General features: G+C 47.3%; 1 protein-coding gene across 1 annotated transcript in view; it reads right to left on the bottom strand.

The window, feature by feature from the left end:
• Positions 1-10,413: 10,413 nt before the first annotated feature.
• Positions 10,414-20,951, bottom strand: part of XYLT1 (xylosyltransferase 1) — a 318,736-nt gene continuing 308,198 nt past the window's right edge. The window contains exon 12 of the mRNA XM_057748725.1: positions 10,414-16,870. Coding sequence (XP_057604708.1) covers positions 16,548-16,870 — 323 coding nt within the window. The 3' untranslated portion in view covers positions 10,414-16,547. The remainder of the gene's footprint in view (positions 16,871-20,951) is intronic.

The following is a 20,951-nucleotide window of genomic DNA, read 5'->3' as shown; positions in this document are numbered from 1 at the left end:
GTTGGCAGGAGGCCTCAGTCCCTAGCCCCATGGGCTGCTTCATAGGACAGTTGAGTGTCCTTACAACATGGTAGCTGGCTTCCCCAAAGTGAGTGGTCCAAGAAAGCTGGGAGGAAGCTACGATGCTTTTTATGTCTGCTATGAGCTAAATACTTGTGTACCCCACAAATTCATATATTGAGATTCTAACCCCCCAGTGTGATGGTTTTGGGAGGTGGGACCTTTGGGAGGTGATTAGGTCAGGAGGGTAGAACCCTCATGAGCGGGATTAGTGCCCTTATAAACAGGACCCCAAGGACTCCCGCTCCTTCTTTCTGCTCTATGAGGATACCACAGGAGGATCACAGTCTGTAACCTGAAAGAGGGGGGTCCTCACCAGAACCTGACCATGTTTGCACCCTGACTTCAGTTCGGTCTCCAGAACTGCAAGAAATAAATGTTTGTTGTTTATAAGACACTCTCCAGCATTCTGTTACAGCAGCTTGCGTGGGCTAAGGCTCCAGACACTGAAGTCAAACACTGTAGCTTCTATCAATATTCTATTAGTTAGAAGCGATTCACAAAACATGGCTTACACTTAAGGGGAAGAGAAGTTCTACCTCTTGAAAGTAGAAGAGTTTGTGGACACATTTTAAAACCACCGTAGAGCCCCTAGTCCATGGTCACAGCCTCCCGCACTTATCCTTACATTAGCACTTAGACTGTGTTGTCACAGTCTGTCTCCCTCGCTACTCCCCCATGGGTTCCTTGAGCATCAGGACTTGTTTCCATTTACAACTCTATTCCTAGATCCTACCATGGTCCTTGCACAGTGCTTGGTAACCATCTATTTGTCTGAATGACTCAATGGCCTCTTGTGGACATGTAAAAGGTATAGATCAGTGCATTTCAAATTTCCATGCATATACATCACTCAGGGGTTTGTTACATTGAGGATTCTGGTTCAGTAGGTCTGGAGTGGAGCCTGAGATGTTGTTTTCCTAACAAGCTCCCAGGTGATGCTGGTGCTGTGCTTCATGGAGGGAGAGTCTAGATCACATGATCCTATTCCCAGACAAGCTTAATAACCTCACTGGGAAGACACTTCATCCAGCAGGACAACCCGAGGCCACCCACAAAGCAGCATTAGCCAGCTGTGGGCACACCCACGGCATGCTGGGCTCCTCTTCCTTCCATGGCCGGGGATGAAGGAGGAGATGTCAGTAAAAGACAGTCAAGAAAGGGTTTTGAAATACAGGACGCCTTCCAAACTGATGTGTGTTCTCAGTTGGCTCTAGCATGCACAGCAGGGCAGAGGTCACTTATGTACAGGCAAAGGGATTGTGAGGCCTGAGCAAGGGCCAGAGGGAAATTGGCTAGAGTGCCAGCTGGCAATGCCAGTTGATGGAGTCCCCACCCCCACCCCAGAGACCTCATGAAAGCCAGTCTGTCTGGTGTGATGGAAGCACGGCTTTGGCTGGAGGCAGGGTGATTAACAAAACGATGTTTTTGTACTATTCTCCCCAGCTGTTGGGATGTGCAATTCTAAGAGTCACATTTTAGGGAAAATTGAGTAGATCCAGGACATCGAGATGTTTTCTGTTAATCCCTTGGATCTCACTTTTATCCTTTTGGCGCTGATTTTAACAGCATGGGGCACTGATGTGTATGTGTAAAGTCTGTGGTCTTAAGACAGGAGATTTCTTCTTACTACATGAAGGGCTGATATAAGCATAGGGTAATAATGATAATTTCCAACATTTGGGGAACAGTTTCATATGCAGTTCATCTAGTGGTTCTCAACCTTGACTGCACATTAGAATCACTGGAGAGCTTGAGTAATTACTGATGCCTGGGTCCCACCTCCAGCGATTCTGATTTAATTGGTCTGGGGTGTGGTTTGGGCAGCATTTAAAAATCCTCCCCAGGCAATTCCATTGTGTGGCCATTGTTGACAGGCACTGATTTAACCTTGTGTGATCCCTTCACTAATAGATAAGGCAGATAAAATTATCTCCTTCCTTCCTTTCTTTCTTCCTCCTTCCCTCTTTCTTTCTTTTCTTTTTCTTCTTTTCTTTCTTCTCTTTCCTTCCTTCCTTCCTTTCTCTTTCTTTCTTTTCTTTCCTTCCTTCCTTTCTCTTTCTTTCTCTTTCTTTCTTTTCTTTCTTTTTCTTTCTTTCTTCTTTCTTTCTACAAATAAAAAGGCTGTATCACAAAGTTGACAGACTGGCTTAAAGTCACACAACAAATAAATGGGAGGGTAAATCTCAAACCTCTGTTAGCTGGTGGTGCTTTTTCAATTTGCATCAGTATTGCCTCCAGGTGGCCAGTATTATGCCCATTACAAAGAAAGAGAAACTGAGTGTGATGGTTGATTTTATGTGCTCACTTGACTGGGCCAAGGGGTATTCAGATATTTGGTTGAATGTTGTTCTGGGTATGTCTTGGATAAGACTAATATTTGAAGTGATGGAGTGGATAAAGCAGGTCACCCTCCCTCATATGGGTGGACCTCATCCAATCAGTTGAAGGCCTGAATAGAATAAAAAGACAGACCCTCCTGCAAGTAAGGGGGAACACCTCCTGCCTGATGGCTTTGAGCTGGGACATCGGTCTTTTCCTTTCTTCAGACTGGAACTGAGACATCAGCTCTTCTTGGGTCTCGAGTCATCAACCTTTGGACCTGCAGTTACACCATCAAGCCTTCTGCTTCTCAGGCCTTTGGACTTGGACTTCAACTTACATCATTAGTCCTGGGTCTTCAGCTGGCTGACAGCAGGTCTGGAGACTTAGCCTCCATAATTGTGTGAGCCAAATCCTTATCATATATCTCTATAATAATAGTAAGTAATAAATCTTATTATTTATAATAAATCTTACATTCTAATAATATATCTCCTATTGGAGAATGCTGTCTAATACACTGAGGGATGGAACAATTAGGTTTCTGGATAAAGGTCAGACTTTGAGTTAGAGGACCGTTAGTTAGGGTCCTACATCCGTTAGGTCCCTGGATGTTCCTTCCTCTCTTGTTTCCAGGCTTTGAAGCTAAGTTTGGGCCAATATCCATACCAGATGAACAAATCCTGGACTCCTTGATGACAAGGTCAATGTCAGTGTCTGCGGATGCAGGCCATGAATAGTAAAGGTTGGAAAATAAAAGTTGGCAGGAAGGATTGTCCTTCATTGGACCCAAACCGAGAACATCGGTGTTCTTAGTTTTGAGCAATTCTTGATCTTGGAGTTCATCCAAGTTCTCCTTTGGACACTTGCATCCTCCCTGCCCAGCATCCATCCCCAGTGAAATCAGCAGATGTTCATGATGGAATCTGGAGATGCTGAAAGGATTTCCATGGTGCTGAGGAAGAGCCCAAAGGTTTTACAAAAAAATAAAAATAAAAAACATTATCTAAGGAATGGAGCCAAAGTGCTCAGACACCACTTGGCAGCCAGAGAGTGTGTTAAATCAAGACAATCAGGAGGGAAAAGTACTTTGTAGTAATTGTTATTGAAGCTGGTTCCAGAGCTCCTTCCTCTTAGGAGAGAACTATGTTTAGAACTTAGGAGAGTCTTAGCTTTAGAGTTTTCTGTAGGTATGGAATGTGAGTCCCTGAGGGACTGGTCTGCAAAGAGGCAGCAGGATGACAAGAGATCATAGGGCATTTGGTGGTGTGTGTGTGGGGGGTGCCTGAGAGCAGACAGAAGTGAATGAGGATAGGGAGGCAGACACATTCCTGGATGCTGGAGAATGTGCAGACAGGTAGCTGATCAGGAACTTGGGGCTTTTGAGAATGGGAGCATCTAATATTAAATTCTAAACCATGAAACATGTACTACAATGTTCATTGCAGCACTATTTACAATAGCCAGGACATGGAAGCAACCTAAATGTCCATCAACAGATGAATGGATAAAGAAGATGTGGTACATATATACAATGGAATATTACTCAGCCATAAAAAGGAATGAAATTGAGTTATTTGTAATGAGGTGGATGGACATAGAGTCTGTCATACAGAGTGAAGTAAGCCAGAAAGAGAGAAACAAATACCATATGCTAATGCATATATATGAAATCTAAAAAAATGGTACTGATGAAGCCAGTGACAGGACAAGAATAAAGATGCAGGTGTAGAGAGCGGACTAGAGGACATGGGGTGGGGGGAGAAGGGGAAGTTGGGACGAAGTGAGAGAGTAGCATTGACATACATACACTGCCAAATGTAAAATAGATAGCTAGTGGGAAGCTGCTGCATAACACAGGGAGATCAACTCATCGATTGGTGATAACTTAGAGGGGTGGGACAGGGAGGGTGGGAGGGAGTTGCAGGAGGGAGGGGATATGGGGATATATGTATAAATACAGCTGATTCACTTTGTTGTACAGCAGAAACTGGCACAACAGTGTAAAGCAATTATACTCCAATAAAGAGCTTTAAAAAGATTCTAAATTATTTGAAATGATCTCATGTAATTTCTTACCTGAAAGCTGTGGTAAAATCTTCTGTTTACATAGCTTGGCGGTAGTATTTTGGGGGATTGATGGATTGGGGTGGTTATTAGGGGGAGTAGTATGGTGCAGAAAGAAGAAAAATTATGTCTGGTATTTTTGCCTTAAGCATTTTTGTCGTGTAACTAATTGACCATGAGGAAATTTTGTTGTGAAAGATAAAATAAGGAAAAATAAAAGAGGGGCATTCAAAAGGACATAATGAAACATGAAAATGAGTAAGAAAAATTTAAAAAGACTTTATTGCAAAGTACAAAATATTTGAATACATTTGAAATGTGTGTAGATTCACGGCAATACCGTGCAAATAACTGATTTTGTTTTGCATGTATATCTAAGCACTTGTCTTCCTAGTCTTTTGTCCATAGTATTTTATACTTTTTTTTGGCTTGTTGATTTGTCTCCTCATTTGGCATCACACTTTATCTATTTTGATAAAATTCTTCATTAAGAGCGGCATCAGCTTCCAAATGTCAGGATGCATATCTGTACCTGAGCTTTTATTGTGTTGCGGAAGCTGTTTGTTCTTGGCAGGTGGCCACATGTCATCTGATCAATGTCCCAAAGTTCTATGGAAGGTGTGGATTCAACTCTGCGCCTTCAATTCACTGAAGGATTTGTAGACTGCCACATTATCATTTTCTAGTACAGTGTTTGCTCTGGCTTTACACTCTCTTATTCACACTTCCAGTAAGTTTTATCATTGTATTTTCTATCAAGTCCTTATACATAGTCTACTATTTAAGACTGGCATGCCTACTCATCACTGTATAGACCATCATGAGGGCTAAGATTTATGGGATGTAAAAATGGGAGTCCTATGTCAATGGAGAAATGAAACCAAACTGTCAACCACTTAAAACCAAACTGTCAACCAGTTACCTTTTATGGCAATATTGCCTTATGGCCAACAGTTATGAGGTAAAAATGTTTGCAGAAAAGATATTTATGGCAAAGATGCTTACAGCAGAAGTACCTAGAAGTGAAAAAAAGAACCTGCAGAATAGAGGAATGATTTGTAAAATGAACCATTTATTGGAAATGGAACCCAGGTTGTAGCTGAACTTGAGGCTCCCCAAGAATCTCCAAAGAGATTGGGGACAGTGCTGTGTTTCCCTTGGTTCAGGGCATTTGAGAAAATGTCTCTTGAATCTTAGAAGTCAAGGTGATACCACCTTGTCATGAACAGAAGACATCAATTCTCAAATAGAGAATAATTGTTGCGACCAGACAAAATGAAACGCCTCTGAAGAAATTTTGGAAGCAGTAGCAGTCCTTTTCATTATTCATTCATCAAACACTGGCACACAGTGTTATGTGTCAAGCCCCTTAATGTGTGCTGAAAACAGAAACATCATCCCTGCCCTCAAGGAGCTTTAGCTTTGGGATGTGAAGGCAAGCGGAGCTGACTTTTTTGAGCTCCTCCCAAGTCTAGACAGTGGGCTTTGTATTTTACATGCAGTGTCTTTCTAACATTCTCCCAGCAGCTTTATGAGTAAGTAACTATTAGCCTCACATAGACAGGTAAGCTGAGGCTCAGGGATGTCAAGGAACTTGACTCAGACCTGACTCAGCTGATCCATCATGAAATCTGTGTTTGAACACGGGATTATCTGACTCCGCATTTGGAGGAGGGGTTCTTATTTTGGTCCGTGGGACTGGAAAATGGGTAGTAAGGAGTTCAGCCTTGACAGTGTGATTTGAAAAGCACTCCCCATATTTGTTCTGACAGCTACCCAATCTGCTTCGATGCCTAAAAGCCCATCTGCTATCAGTGCTTTTCAAATGGGTCAACCATTGCTTTCCTCCTCATCTCCTCTTTTAGAAGCCTAACACCAGCTCAGCGAGGCTCCGTCACCTCATCATGGATGAGTTTGCTAGTGTGAGGCTTCTGCGTGCCTGCTGCTGGGGCAGAGGAGAGACTGGGATCCCGGGAGGTTGATGCTACAGAAACATGGGGAAAGATGTTGTTCTTCTTTGCAGGTACACAGACTCTGTTTTTTGATGCAAGTTAGAACCATCTACCACAATCAGCAAACGGCAGTTACATGAGCCTTTTAAATGAGTCCTGTGCCCAGGCTACAAGGAGGAAAGGAGAGATTCATCATGTTGTTTCATAAGCATAAATACAACTAATTAAGTGAGGGTGAAATCTGTACCCTCTATATGACATTTATTTAAAACGCTTTGCTCAAGACATGCCCAGAATCCTTCCCCTTAGGAAGATAGCTAGGAGCTGGGTGGAGACAATTTGGGCATTTGAGAAGCAGGAACAAATTGGACTGACAAGCTGAGAAGCCACCTGAGCCTGGAGTTGGCTGTGGCCAGTGGATGGACATCTGTTGTTTTTGTCTGTTCAGCACATCCTTGGGGAAATGCTCTGCTTCCACTCTGACCATGTGATTGGGATGGGGCTGCCAATCACAGTTTCCTACCCAATCACCTGGCCACAGGGGTGGGTACAGGATACAGATTCAGCCAATTATAGCTCCTTGTTTGCCTGGCCCCAGTGATAGGTCCAGGGCTGGGCATGTGACCCACGCTTGCTTGTTGGAGCCATTTCCTTTGGCAATGAGAACAAGGGACATCTATCTTTTTCTGTTGTGGAGCTTAAAGGATAAGAAGGAGGGACTGCCATTGCTTCTTGAGTCTCTTAGTGATGCTCTCATTCTTGTCCTTTGCATTTAATTTTGCTCTCTTCTACAGTTTCATGAGCCAATAGATTCTCCTGATTAAACTTCTCTGAGTAGGGCTACTGTTACTCCCAAGTGAAAGAACCCTGACTAACGTGGATAGGAACATCAAAAAATCATATTTTGAGAACATTGTCTTGTAAGGAGCTGGCACCATACATGTTCTGTATCAACTGCTGAGTTGAAACTTGGACCATGTAGGTTGGGGCAGCATGCAGTTTCCCAGCAGAGCAGGAGATCAGACCAACTAAATACAAAAGCGCAGGATCAAGAGTCTCCAACACTTGGCCTCAGGGCAGCCACACCTCCTTTGGGCTACAATTCTTATTCTCCACTCTCTTGACTTTCCAAGACCAGGTAAGGGTGAATTATTCTCAGTTTGGTCTCATTCTCAGAGAGCTAGCCTAGAACTCGACGCTCAGCACCCTGGCAGCCAGGTCTCCAACCAGCCCCACCAAAGGCCCAGCTGCTTCGAGAAGAGGTAAGAGTTTTAAAGCATGGTTGTCTACATACCCCCTGGAGCCACCAAAGGAACTGGCTGAGGAGGAGTAGGGAGACACCACTAAGACAATTTCCTCTCCCACTTCAACTGGAGCAGCCCTCCCAGCACCCGATTTCTTTCATTTTGTTTTACTCCATTATTTTATTTTATTCTTATAAATTTATTTATTTATTTATTGGCTGTGTTGGGTCTTCGTTGCTGCACATGGGCTTTCTCTAGTTGCGCCGAGCGGGGGCTACTCTTCACTGTGGTGCTCGGGCTTCTCACTGCGGTGGCCTCTCGTTGTGGAGCATGGGCTCTAGGCCGTGGGCTTCAGTAGTTGCAGCACATGGGCTCAATAGTTGTGGCTTACAGGCTCTAGAGCACAGGCTCAGTAGTTGTGGGGCACGGTCTTAGTTGCTCTGTGGCATGTGGGATCTTCCTGGACCAGGGCTCGAACCCGTGTCTCCTGCATTGGCAGCCGGATTCTTAACCGCTGTGCCACCTAGGGAGTCCCTATTCTATTATTTTAAATTGAAATATTTAGTTGAGGTACCATATCATTTTAATTTCAGGTGTACTACATAATAATTTGATATTTGCATACATTATGAAATGACCACCAAGCTAATTCTGGTAACCATCTGTCTCCATAAAAAGTGAACACAATATTATTGACCATATTCTTTATGCTGTATATTACATCCCCGTGACTTATTTTTTACATAACTGGAGGTTTGTGTCTCTTAATCCTCTTCACCCATTTCACCCACCTTCCTCACCCTTCTTCCTTCTGGCTACCACTGCTGTCCTCTGCTAGCCCCAGTTTCCCCCATTTTATTTTTTTGGCTGCACCATGCAGCATGTGGGATCCTCGGTCCCTGACCGGGGATATAACCCGTGCCCCATGCATTGGAAGCATGGAGTTCTAACCACTGGACCCCAAGTCTTTTAAATATAATATTGGGATTTAATGCACAGTTTTGTTTGAAAATGGGTTCCCTTAAAAGAAAAAAACCCTTAAAACAATCCAATGAACTTAAGCCAACCACTGCTGTTCTCTGAACAAAAGGTGACATGTGACAGGTCTAACAAATCAGTAGGAAAGAAATCCCAACCAAATCTCTCATCAAAAAGGCCCAGAAACATCATTATTGAAGGCAAAAATCACCATTTACTTTATACTAAGCCATGTTTTGCCAAATATGATCAATCAAATGTTGGCTGTAAAGACAGCATCTTGGACAAATGACCCCATGCCCATATGTTAATTAAGAAATATGGCTTTATTTGCTGTTCATTCACTAAATACTCACTGAGTGCCCACACCTCAGGCTTTCTGTGATAAGTGCTGGGAACACTGGGTGAACAAGATCTTTGATCTTTTCTCCTATGGAGGTTTTGGAAGTTTATCCTTCCCTTGCAAGCAACCTCCACCCCCCCCCCCCCACCCCAACCCTCCCCCCCCTTTTTTTGAGGACTTATCTTTGAGCAAAGGAGGGGGAGATTGGCTATAAGGTCCAGCTGGAAAAGAGGTTTTGACAGCTGTGTCTGTGGTCCAACCAACCTTCCAGACACAGAGTCACTTACCTTCTCTATACAATTTTGTTCTAACTGTAAAGTCCCATCTGGGTCTCAGTGCCAATCTTTGCCTTTAGGATTCTGAAGGATGATTTAAAGGCATTTCTGCAGTCCAGCGCCTGGGCACTCTCAATCCTTGGCTATGGCCTTCAGGAGTCACTATAAATGTCACAATAAGGCCAACCAAAGGCAGGAGAACCAGTCCTCCTAAGGACGTGAAAATCTCACTGGGGGATAGGAAACCTTGGTTCTAGTTCTGACTGTGATGCTCCTATCTTGGTAGCTTCCCCCATCTGAGTCTCTGTATCTTTACCTATGGGATGAAGGGGCTGAAATTTGGCCTTTCCCAGAGGACTGAGTTTCCATTTCTGAATGGATTAGTTAAGGTAAGGCTAGCTGTTGTAATAGGTAAGTTCTTGGTGGCATAACACAACGTGTACTATTTTCTTTTCATGTCAAATGGGGTGACCTTCCATGCGGCCAGCTGGGGCCCAGCTCCTCCCATATTGTGACTCTGCCCTCTTTTAAGTTGGGGGCTGTGTGATGCTTTCAAGAAGAGCAGCAGAATAGACAAATTAATGAATGCCCCCAAATCAAGATGATATAAAACATTTCAGCTGGTAAATGGGGAAAGAGATATATATATATATATATAGAGAGAGAGAGATAGAGATGAGAGAGAGGGAGGGAGAGTGAGCTCTCTAGGAAGTTTTATAGGCCCAGTCTAAGTGTCTTACATCCATTCCACCCACATGCCATTGGCCAGGAGTTGGTCACATGACCACACCTGAAAGCAAGGAAGTCTGGGAAATGTAGTCTAGCTGTATGGTGAGGAGGAAAGGAAAACAGGCTGCTACACAATCGGCCAGTTGGGTATGGAAAACGTTTGCCACTTTAGGTGGCAGTCCTCCTCGCTGTCCTCTACTTAACAAGGGATTTAAAACCAAACGCTTTTGCTGCCTTAACCAGGGGCATCATTTACAGGAGGGTGTTGCAATAACCTGGTTGGGAGGTGCCAGCAGGCTTGATTAGGGAGTGTGTGTACATTAGGTTTTCCCAGGAGAGGCGGTCTCAGTATGAGGACAGAGCAGAGGAGGGGGGAAAATACAGGGTTGCGTGAAGATGCAGGATATCCCTGAAAAGTCATACACCCGCTGTTCCATAAAGACAGTATTTTTTTTTTATTTTAAAATTCTGCATCTGAAAACAAAGTATGACAGAAAGCATCTATATACACCTGCAGTGTTTTTGGTATGATACAGTATTCAATACATCCACTGTTTTCTGCAAAAAAATTTTGCTTTGTCAGACAGAAACAAACTCCCCTAGACAAAAAAATACAGCTAAGGCACAATTTCGTTGTTGTTTTTCTGCAAAATGAAAAGACAGAAAAGGTGCAAAAATGGACGGGTAGTGCAATTGTTTCCAAGAATCACATTCTACCAAGAGGAAAAGCATTCGGATGATTGGAACTTTGATTACTGGTCAATTTCAGATAGTTCAATATCTCTTAAAATACTCCTTTAAATAAATAGCAAAATATCTACATCTTTCAGTGTGTGCCATTTGAATTCTCTCTTTTTTTTAAAACTTTATTTACAGATTCTTTTTTTTAAAACCAATACATTACAAAATATTTCTGTACAGTTTTATGCATATTATGATCTATAACAAAATAGTTATTTTTAAAAACTATATCACCACATGTCTTTGAAAAACAATGAGGGGGACGGTAATAACTTATCGTGAGGCCTCTAAAAAAATACCCAAATGCTATTGACAACATGATCATATTAAAAAAAAAAAAAAAAGACAAAGGACGACAAAGATGATTGCGCTCAATTCCAGTGAATTTCCTATGAAAACCCTGGGGTTGTCTTTGGCCTCCATCAGCCCTGGAGCGATGGCAGGGAAAGGAGGGACTCTGAAAGTAGGGAGAGTGTGATCCCTTTGAGAACACGACCCATCCGCGGGGAATATTTAATGCTATCACTTTCCAGGCAGGAAGGACGAAGAGATAAATTGAGAAATTCTCCCGACTTACCCTTGAATGAAGTACATAAAGTCACCAAGTCTTCGGGGGAGGGGAGGGTTGGAAAGCCCACGCTGGCATTCTGCAGGTAATTAAGCCAGCCCATCACAGAGGCAATGCGCTCTAGGAGAGTGCATCAGGAGTCGGCTGAGGTTTAGATGAGTACCCAAGCCTTCATTTTACCCATAGGAAAAATAGAAGAATATTTTTCTTCAAGACAACACCATTTCTATCACATCTGCAAGCTACAGATTGGCAGCCCCTGGCTTAGGAGGTTGCCCTGAAAGCTTCAAGATGCTCTTTCTTCTCGGATGTTGGTGGAAAGGGGAGGGAGAGGGCGGTCAGCTTTCCAAAAATAATTTTAAGGCCACATTTCAAAAAGGAGAAACCTAAGGCTTTTTTGGGGGTGGGGAAAGGGGAGGATAAGGGAGGCGAATGACGAATGGAAAGGATGGAGTTAGGAACGGAGGTGGCAAGGTGCAGAACCTGCTTTCCTGTGGGGTCTGTAGGCAGAGGCGGTTGGAGTATTCCCAGCCAAGGGGAGGGGGAGAGAGGGCTACTTTCTCCCTGCCTGGGGCTTGGCAAGGACAGATCCAACGACAACGTGAGGGGTAGACACAGGTGGCGCGCGAAAGCCCTCCTCAGTCTTAAGAGGGGTCTGTACAGTATCTTGTTTGCCAGGTAAAAAAAATAACACTTCTGAGAGAGACACACAGAGAGAGAGAGAGATAGACAGAGAGGGAGAGACAGAGAGACAGAGAATTTGCATAGATTGTACATTCAGCTCCAGCAGATTTTGGACACCTTTATTCCCCCCCCCCCCCCCACCCCGGTAAACTTCTCAGCAGACACATGAGGTAGCGCCTGTGGTTGACCCATGGGCAAAGTAAGGTAAGTGAGGCAGAAGCAGAGAGGACCTCCGGTGAGCACAGCTTCCGAAGATGCTTCTGGACGTGTGGCAAGATGGCTGCTAAAACCTGGGATCTGGAGAGAGCCGGGCTGTGTGACATGCCAGCCTCTCCTCATGAACACTGTCCTGGACACCTCCACCTGGGATGATGGAATTCTGGAAGGTGGGGATCGGGCCAGTGCGGACCTCCTTATGTCTAAGGGGCAGCTCTTGAGGTCTGCAAATTCTGTTCCATCTTTCCTTCAAGTACAAACTATCTTGGGACCAGGAAAGCTGAACAAGCCAGTTCTCGTGGGGCACTTCTCCTCGGAGGGACCATTTCTTTGGGATGGGAAAGACTAGTAAGAGGTCCCCATTCCCTTCAGAGTCCAAAATAAGCTGTTATTTTTGCCCCTTCCTAATGTGGGCTTTTACCCCCTCCACCGGGACAATGTCTGACCTCCTTTTAAACCACCACTCCAGAGAGCAGAGGTTGCTGGCAGTGCACAGGCTGAACTCTGAAGGTTCTCTTCGCCTACACTCTGGTAAGAAAAAAAAAAGAAATGTCAACACTTCAAAATCAGATTTCCTATAAAAATATGGATATCCGGCTTACCTTACCAAATTAGATGATTCTGCTGCACCGTGCCTGTATTCTCACACAAACTCAGGCTGGAGCTGAGCAGACCACAGTCCTCACTGCTCCGTAATGTCTTACACCAACTGCTTCCCTCATCCTTGCTAGGGTCCTGGACCCCAGAGCCACTTGTGACCCCTGCCAGAGGGGGTGGCTTCGACCTGGCGGGCCTTGGCCAGCAGCTGTTTCTAGTATATCCTCCTTGGGTGCTGCTCGAGGAGCTTGTCCTGAGTCCCCAGTGAACTTGGCTATGAAAGGGGTCTCTGCTCAGACCCCACACCCAGCAGCTACCATTCGCTTCTCTCCTGCACCCTCTTGGCAAAGAGATCAAGGTTCCAGCCAGGGTCCTCCTTGCACCTGCAAACTGGAGACCAGGAGGAAGCACGGTCCCCCCCAATCACAGCATATGCCCAGAGCAGCTGTAATCTGCCCATTTTGGGGGGCTTGCCCATCCTCTCTCAACTCCACTGGCATTTTGAAAGTTAAACTAACAATGGCAAATGAAGTTGGAATGACTCCTGATCAGATCAGAACGCCCTTTTTCCAAAGCAAGGAGCACATGCGCTCCTTAGAACGAGGGGGTCCTGGGAACTTCTCACACCCTCCTTGGAGACAGACCGCTTGGTACCCGGCCCGGGAAGCGGGACTGTTGTGTCTGCCTCCTGAGCATGGTTTCTGCCTGAACGTCACAGGGATGAGTGGGAAACTGGACAGAGTGTCACAGTGTATTCAATGCGTCCTTCTCCCCCAAACCCACATCGTGCCTCTACGGCCTCCTGAAGGCCAGGGACCTGGTCAGTGACTCAGCCCACAGTCGCTCTGCTTCTCTAATGGGGTTTCCAGAGGCCACGTTCTCAAGTTTTGAAACCCTCAGGCAGCCAGAGCTCAAGGCTGCCTGACCCATGGCCTCTAACTAATAAATCATTCCCAGGTACGTTACGAAAATGAGTTAAACTATCTCCCCTGGGAAAACATCACCTTTGCTCAAATCATCGTGGGCTTTGTTTGAAATTCTCCCTTTTTTCCTTAAAGCCAAATGTAACATCTTCAAAGTGATTCTCTGGCTCAAAAACAGAGGATTTTGCAGAACCTCTTGTGAGGCTGCTCAGCTTCCCAATCTCCTGGAGGTGAGTAGGGAGCGAGGTCTGGGCCGGGGAAGGGTGGCCCTTCTCCAGAGTCAGCCGGCTCTGCCTCTTCCCCACTTGTTCCGGACAGAACAGGCATCCACAATGTCAGGGTGCAGGAGGGGCCCCGCCCAGGAGCCTGCAGGCTCGTGGGTGTGCAGGGAGCGACAGGGCAGCACCCCCAAAGCCATCACAAATGATACACAGGGCCCTCGTGGCCTGGTGAGGAGGGTGAAAGGGCATCTCCCCAGGCAGCTTCCACAGGCTCAGGGGGACCCTGGCCAGAGGCAGAGGCTGGGGGTAGAAAGAGGATGTGACGTGGGCCTCTTGGCTCCCATAGAGCTTGTGAAACCGTGTGGAACTCATGTGGGCTTTCTGAGCCACGCCGAGGTCCCTGGAAGCACTGGGCTGGTTCCTGGGCTCTCCTAGCCAGGTCTGACTCCCCACGGTCTTCCTAAAATAAATCTATTTTCTTCCAGGGCGTGGAAGGAGCCTGTTTTCCCTCTGTCATCTGGTCACGCGGAGGCCCACCGTTAGACTGGCCGCGGGAGGGCAGTGATGGAGGAAGCAGGGAGGGCCCAGGTGCTGCGGCCGGCAGAGTCTCCCTCCACAAGCCACCGGCCTGTGGCATCCCCGTGGCGGGGATGGCTCATGAAATCCCACACCCCCAGAGCTGGAGGGCTGGGGGAGGCTAACACCCTGCATGGGGAAAAGTGAGGTGCCCGTGTTCCCAAGGGCACCCCACTTTCAGCCAGTGGACGATGCCGGTTGAGGCGCTCCCCTCATGGTGTCCAAGTCCCCTGCTTTCCACTGAGGACACAGAGAATGCAGGGCAGACAGAGACGGAGATACAGATATAGATAGATAGGTAAATAGATAGATAGATAATAGACAAAGCGGGAGAGAGGCAGAAAGAGTCAGATACACGGGGCTGGGGGATGCGGGGGAGGGGGTGGAAAGGCTGGGGGAGGGGGCCTTTTCTGAATAAAGGCAGCTTCAGTTAGTAAGATAACGTAATTGACAAGCTGCAAAAACAGCACCTACTAATTAGTCATTGACTAAAACATATAAATAATAAATATCTAAAGTGTCCCTTCTCTATATCCTCCACGGCCCACAGGACGTCCTGCCTTGCTGGGCTGGGCGGGGTGACAGCTGACAGGTCACTGGGAGCAAACAGCAGTACCTTCAAACCCACGCTGGAGAGAAATCTGACAAGGACCAGCTCTCCACGGGAAGGACTTTTGCAAGAGAACCCTGTCCTTGGAGGGAGGGTGGGGTCAGCGGAGGAGGGGGCCCCCGGGGAGGGGTCTCTGGATGAGCAGGGCGGCCCTCCGATGGGCACACGGCAAGGAAACCCTCTGGGTTTCTAGTAACTCAAGCAATTTGAATAACACTATCCTAGGTTTTAAACAACCAGATATCCAAGCTTCCCACTCCTGCGTTGCATGTCAGAGGGGCCTGTTGGCACCTTGGATAAGAAAGGGCATGAATTTAAAAACCAAATCTGAAATGCTGTTTCCTGGCTGTGAAAAGTCTGTTCCGTGCGGTTTGGTCGCTCCCAGCAGCACCAAGTACGCGATTCACAAAGGGTCCGAGTGCCTGGCTCAGAACGAAGGGCTCAGGCAGGTGACGGGTATATTGCTGTGCTGTCCAGCTCAGGAGTTTTGCTCCCAGTGATCTCTATGAGTTTCACGGCCACGGTCCCCAAAGCTCCCACTGTCAAACCCCAGCGGGGGTCATGGTCTTGGTCTCCTGGCCCTTGAAGGTCTGGGGGCTTGACCCTCAGGCTTGTGAGCGTCAGCCCATTTCTGCCTCAAGGGAGGGTGGCCTGGAGCCCAGGACATCTGGCAGCCACCCTTGGGGTGGACCTTGGCCGTGACACTCACCTGCTCATCTAGTCACTAAGGAGGATGTCTGAACCCACGAAGGGCTGGTGGAAGGCCCTGCCAAGCCCGCTACCTCCCTGGGGACGGGCCCACGAGCGTGACTCTCACATCCCGTCACTTCACGGCTGGCACAAGGGTTTCCTGGCCCAGAGGAGCAGGAAGAGGAGCTGAAGGGCGGGGCCGGAGATCAAACCCACCCTCTGGGCAGTGCTTTTCAATCTAGGTTTTGCAGAGCCCTTGGGTTCTAAAGAGGTACCTTAGGAGATGCCCTTGGCAAGGGGACTGCCTGGTGGGCTGGGTTTTGAGAAAGAAGCTCGCACACTCAGCTGCAACCAGAGCAGCCTGAACTTCAACCGCCCCCTTGAACCTCCACCAACGACTTAGTAAACAAAGCTCTGCTGCTCAAAATAAAAGTTTGGGAATCACTTGTCTGGGGGCTCAGGTCATTGAGGGGGAAGACAAGGAACCTGCAGGACTCGAGGATCAAGCAGAAGAGGTAAGACCACCACGGTGCTGGGACTGAGCCATCCCCGCCCCCAGCAACCGCCTGCCGAGTGCAGGAGGTTGGCAGAACCTGCCTTGGCCTCCAAACCTTCCCTCTCCATCATTCTATGGCCAGGAGAGCCCCCTCACAAAAGGCACCCCCGGGCGGGGGGAGGCCAGGGCGCAGGTCCCACTGGCCCTCTGGCTGCTTTCCCTTTGAGATCCGCTGGGGCCCCCACGTGCCCAGTGCTACCTGAGCCGGCCGTCGGGTTTGACCGCGCCCAGCTCTGACTTGGGGTCGGGGCTGAAGGAGCTCCAGGCTGTCTGGCTGCAGGTCTGCATGACGGGACAGGCGGTGGGGCCTGTGGTACAGATGTCCATGGCGGTCCACATCCCGCCCACCAGGGAGTCCAGCCAGTGCTCCAGCGCGGCGCCGGCGGAGGCCGCGTTCCTCCGGGCCTGCTCCACCTGGGCGGGGCTGATGGGCAGGCTGAGGACGGGGTTCAGGCTCTGGAAGCTCTGCTCCATGTAGGCGCTGCGGAGGGGCCCGTTGTGCAGCCTCAGTGCCTCCTCTGAAAGCCAAAGGGAACAGTTACATCATTAGAAGAGCCACGGATGGGTCACCGACCACTGCGTGCCTGGCACTGGCTGGGCACCACCGAGCACTGTTCCCTTCATGGGACCATCGCACGAGGAAGTTCTTTCAGCAGCCCCAGTACTTGGGGCAGGTTAGCTCGGATTATTATTATTGGTTTTACTGGTACACAATACACACACCACAACTGCAGACAAAGAAACTGAGCCTACGCGGACATTCCTTCAACAGGTATGAGCCCACTTTGTGCAGGGCATGGGCCATTCATTCATTTATGTACTCATTCATTCATTCAAATGCAGCATGTATTTGTAGTTCAGACAAGAATTCATTCAACACATATGCACTAAACAGCTACTATCTGCCAGGCATTCATTCATTTATTTATTCAACACAGATCCATTAAGTGCCAGGCTCTACTCTGTGGTGGAGCAAAGCAGGCAATAAAGGAGACTGGAATCCCAGGGAGGAGAAATGACAAGAATAAGCAAAGAAACAAGTAAATACGTAAGGTCACCGCAAAACGTGACACGGGTCAGGAAGGGGATGAATGGGGTGCGCTGAGTCAGAGCAGGGGCTTGATCAGCTACGGCCCTTGGGCCAGATCAGGCCCATGACCTGTTGTTGTACATAAAATTTTATCGGAACCCGGCTCTGCCCATTTGGAAACATATTGTCTATGGCTGTTACCACAGCTCAGCTGAGGAGTTGAGAGAGAGATTGTACATGGCCCACCAAGCTGAAAACTTACTATCTAGCCCTTTACAGTAAAAGCTTGCTGATTCCTGGGTTAGAGAGTGACAAGTGTATTTCTTCAAGTTGGGATGGGCAAGGGAGACCTCTCTGAGGAGGTGACATCTGAGCGGAGTGCTGATTCACGGGAAGGAAGAAGCCACGTGCAGAGCCCGGAGAAGAGCATTGGGTGCAGACAGTGCGAAGCCTCATTAAACACCTTTCCCCAGATCTCAGAGGTAATGGGAGTCGGAGCCAGGGTTTGAACCCGGGTCTGTGGACCTCCAGGCCTGGTGAGGAGCCCCGCTCTTGGCTGCTCAATGCCCACCATGAGCTCTGTGTAAGACACGGGTCTCTGCTTCCGTCCAAGATGTGGTGCAGGAGTGGACCACAGCAAGGAGTCCTGGGAAGCACGAAGCTCGGACCAGAGTGGGGTGGGGCTGGGAGGCCCAGCGGGCTCCCAGAACAGCTCCGCCTTGTGAGCACCAGGGCCTCATGCCCGAGCCCGGGGACCGCAGGCAGGCTGTCTGGGTTTGAATCCCCACGTCCCACATACCAGGTGTGTGACTTCTTCCTCATCCATAAAACGAGGGGAGAACGAGCGCCTTCCTCGTAGCTTTGTTTGTGATTAAATGTGCTGACGCATGTGAGGTGCTTCAAATGGTGCCTGGCATATTCTAAGTCCTCGGGAAAGTGTAGCTAGGATTATTATTATTGGTATTAATAGCACACAACACACACACACAGCTATAGGGCTGGTTTTACCATCCCCATTTTACAGATGAGGAAACAGAAGCAGCTATAGTTTAGAGTCAGACCTGGAGTTAAATCCTGGGCTGGCTGACTCCAAAGCCAGTTCTTGTCATTGTGATACGCTACTAAAACTCTCAGCAGGAAGCTAAAACAATGCTTCTGTTTTTTATTTTACTTTTCCATCTGGGAGCTAGTCTTTTTCAGACTTGGTTTCCGCATCTGCAAAATGGGGACACTTACCCTTTCAGCAATTAGACTTACGGGGCTGGCACGAGGCTCAGGTAGAAGTGGACGTGCTTTGTAAACAGTAAAGTAACATATGAGCAAGAGGGACAGTGATTGCTTCTCAAGGCTTAAAGATGGGGAAGCAGAAAGAGTAGACATCTGGGCTGAAGGGAAGAAGCTAGACGTTTCTATTTTGAGGAAGTTTCCACTCCTTGCTTATTTCACTGCCAAACACAAGAATATTTTTTAAAAAAGACTGCCTAATGATTCGGGTAGGTCGTGTTTTACCAAATCAGGTTTTGCGATAGCCGAGGGCACCAGGGTTAGAAGACACCTCCTTATAAGACAACGAAGCATCCAGACGACAATGCTTCCTCTTTGCTTGACGGTGGCTGTCACCCTTGGAGACAACCAGGAGAACCTGGATAACCAGCAGGTTATTTTCTAACATGTGTGGTCCTGAGTGAGGAAGAAAGACTGTATATATGCCTGCCCTTCAAAAAGCAATGAGAAAACTAGTTGAATTAAAAATATGCCTTGACTAGCATGTACACGAAAGTCATTCCTTCAGTTCCCAGTGCCCCAGGAAGCTGGGGGGCTGGGCTCTGTGGTTCAGAGGGGGACAGGTGGGAGAAAGCAGAGAAGCATGCAAGGAGCACATGTCCTATCTTGCTATATGTAACAGAGCTTCTCTTTTTCAAGTTCATTAATAAGTCTGGCCCTAGCGCGTCTCTTCCTGATGCCCACCACAGGGTGGGCAGCTCCTGTACCATTTTTTCAGAACAGAGCCTGTTCTCTCTGGAGCAGGTCCTGACTTCCCTACTAGAGCCTCTCAAGGTCTCCATCTCTGCAGAGATTACAGAGATGAGAAGCTGGGGAATGGGGAGACACCCAAACTGAGAAAAGGCAGGACATGCAAAGTGAAAAGAGCAGTTAACACGCATGTGAACAGTGGGAACCAAATATTGTGGTTGGTACAGAAAACCCTTATGAAAAATGAGGTTAACGTGGGAAATGCTATTACAGCATCAGCCCGACATGCTTGCCTCTATAATTAAATTTCCCTCAATTCCACCTCATCAGATTTCTTGAGATTACCAGGGACGCCTCAATAGCAAATTACTCCTGATGAATCATTTTACAAATTGCATCGTTCCCACCTTCGTGTTCCCTGTCACTGGAACATCATTAACAGATAGAATTACCGGCGACAGGGGGGCTACTTCCAGGGCGGTAAAATGACCCCTGGCTCATCCTGAGCATGGGTGGGAAGAGCCTTGCTGTCCTCAGAAACCCCAGGAGAAAAAGACTGGAAAAACTGGGACCCCGTGAATAGCCCCGGGCTATTTTACTGAGGTGGGGATGGATTTGGGGCCACTCTTGTTCTGTCCGATAGCTGCAACAGAAGCAAAGAGGAGACAGCCGCTTCCATCCCTCTCCTCCACATCTAGCTTTGGGAACCCTTAGGGATGCTAAGAATGTGAGCTTCATTAGGGTGACACCTGAGGACCCTAAGTGGGTGGGCTCTGGCCCAGCTAGTTCTGGAGGAGCTATCTCTTGCCTGTTTCACGGGGGAGAGAAGAAGCAGACTTCCATCTCTTGAAAACATGAGGTCCAAATCTTTCTGTTTGTTCAGCACAGAAACTTAGCAGAAATTGACAGAATTCACACCAACACTCCCTTCTTAGGACTCCAGGTGCCCCTCTCCATATCTATCTCCCCCTCTCCCTGTGTCACTGGGTAAATGACATCCAGCCTGAAGATCTTTTTAGCTAATAGATGCTGTAATGTGTTTCTGGCTTCTGGGTTTGTGATCTGTTAGATGGAGGAGAACAATTTCAAACACTGAGTGACCTGGAAATCCTGTTTCTAGGAATCTATGCTATGGATGTATCTTTAAGGGCACATACTATTTGAGGTTCAAGAATCTTCTCTGCTGCGTTATCTGTAACAACAACAACAAAAGAAGCTATGTGTCCACCAAGTGGGGGGACAGATGGCTTGTGGGTCCTTAACCCAAAGGAATACTAAACAGCTGGTAGCTTGACATATACTGACTTCAAGAGTGGAAAAAGCAAGTTTCATTACAAAGTGTATCACTCTGTTTTTTAAACACTGACAATGTCTTTGTGATTTATTTTGTGTTTATGTCAATGCTTTCAAAGCACTGAGAAACCTCTAGAAGGATGCACATCAGACTCTCGGCAGTGGCCACTCCTGGGGGTGGGATTGAGCTGGGAGGAAGACGTTCCCTGTGATAAAAGAAAGAGGACGGAGTGGGGGTGTGAGGGATGGAATAGAAAATAAAAGAAACCCTTTTGGAAAAAAAAAAAAAAAAAAAAAGGCAG

The sequence above is a fragment of the Hippopotamus amphibius genome, chromosome 9, assembly GCF_030028045.1.
Source record: "Hippopotamus amphibius kiboko isolate mHipAmp2 chromosome 9, mHipAmp2.hap2, whole genome shotgun sequence".
Lineage (NCBI taxonomy): Eukaryota > Metazoa > Chordata > Mammalia > Artiodactyla > Hippopotamidae > Hippopotamus > Hippopotamus amphibius.
This window is presented reverse-complemented; position numbering and strand designations above follow the sequence as displayed.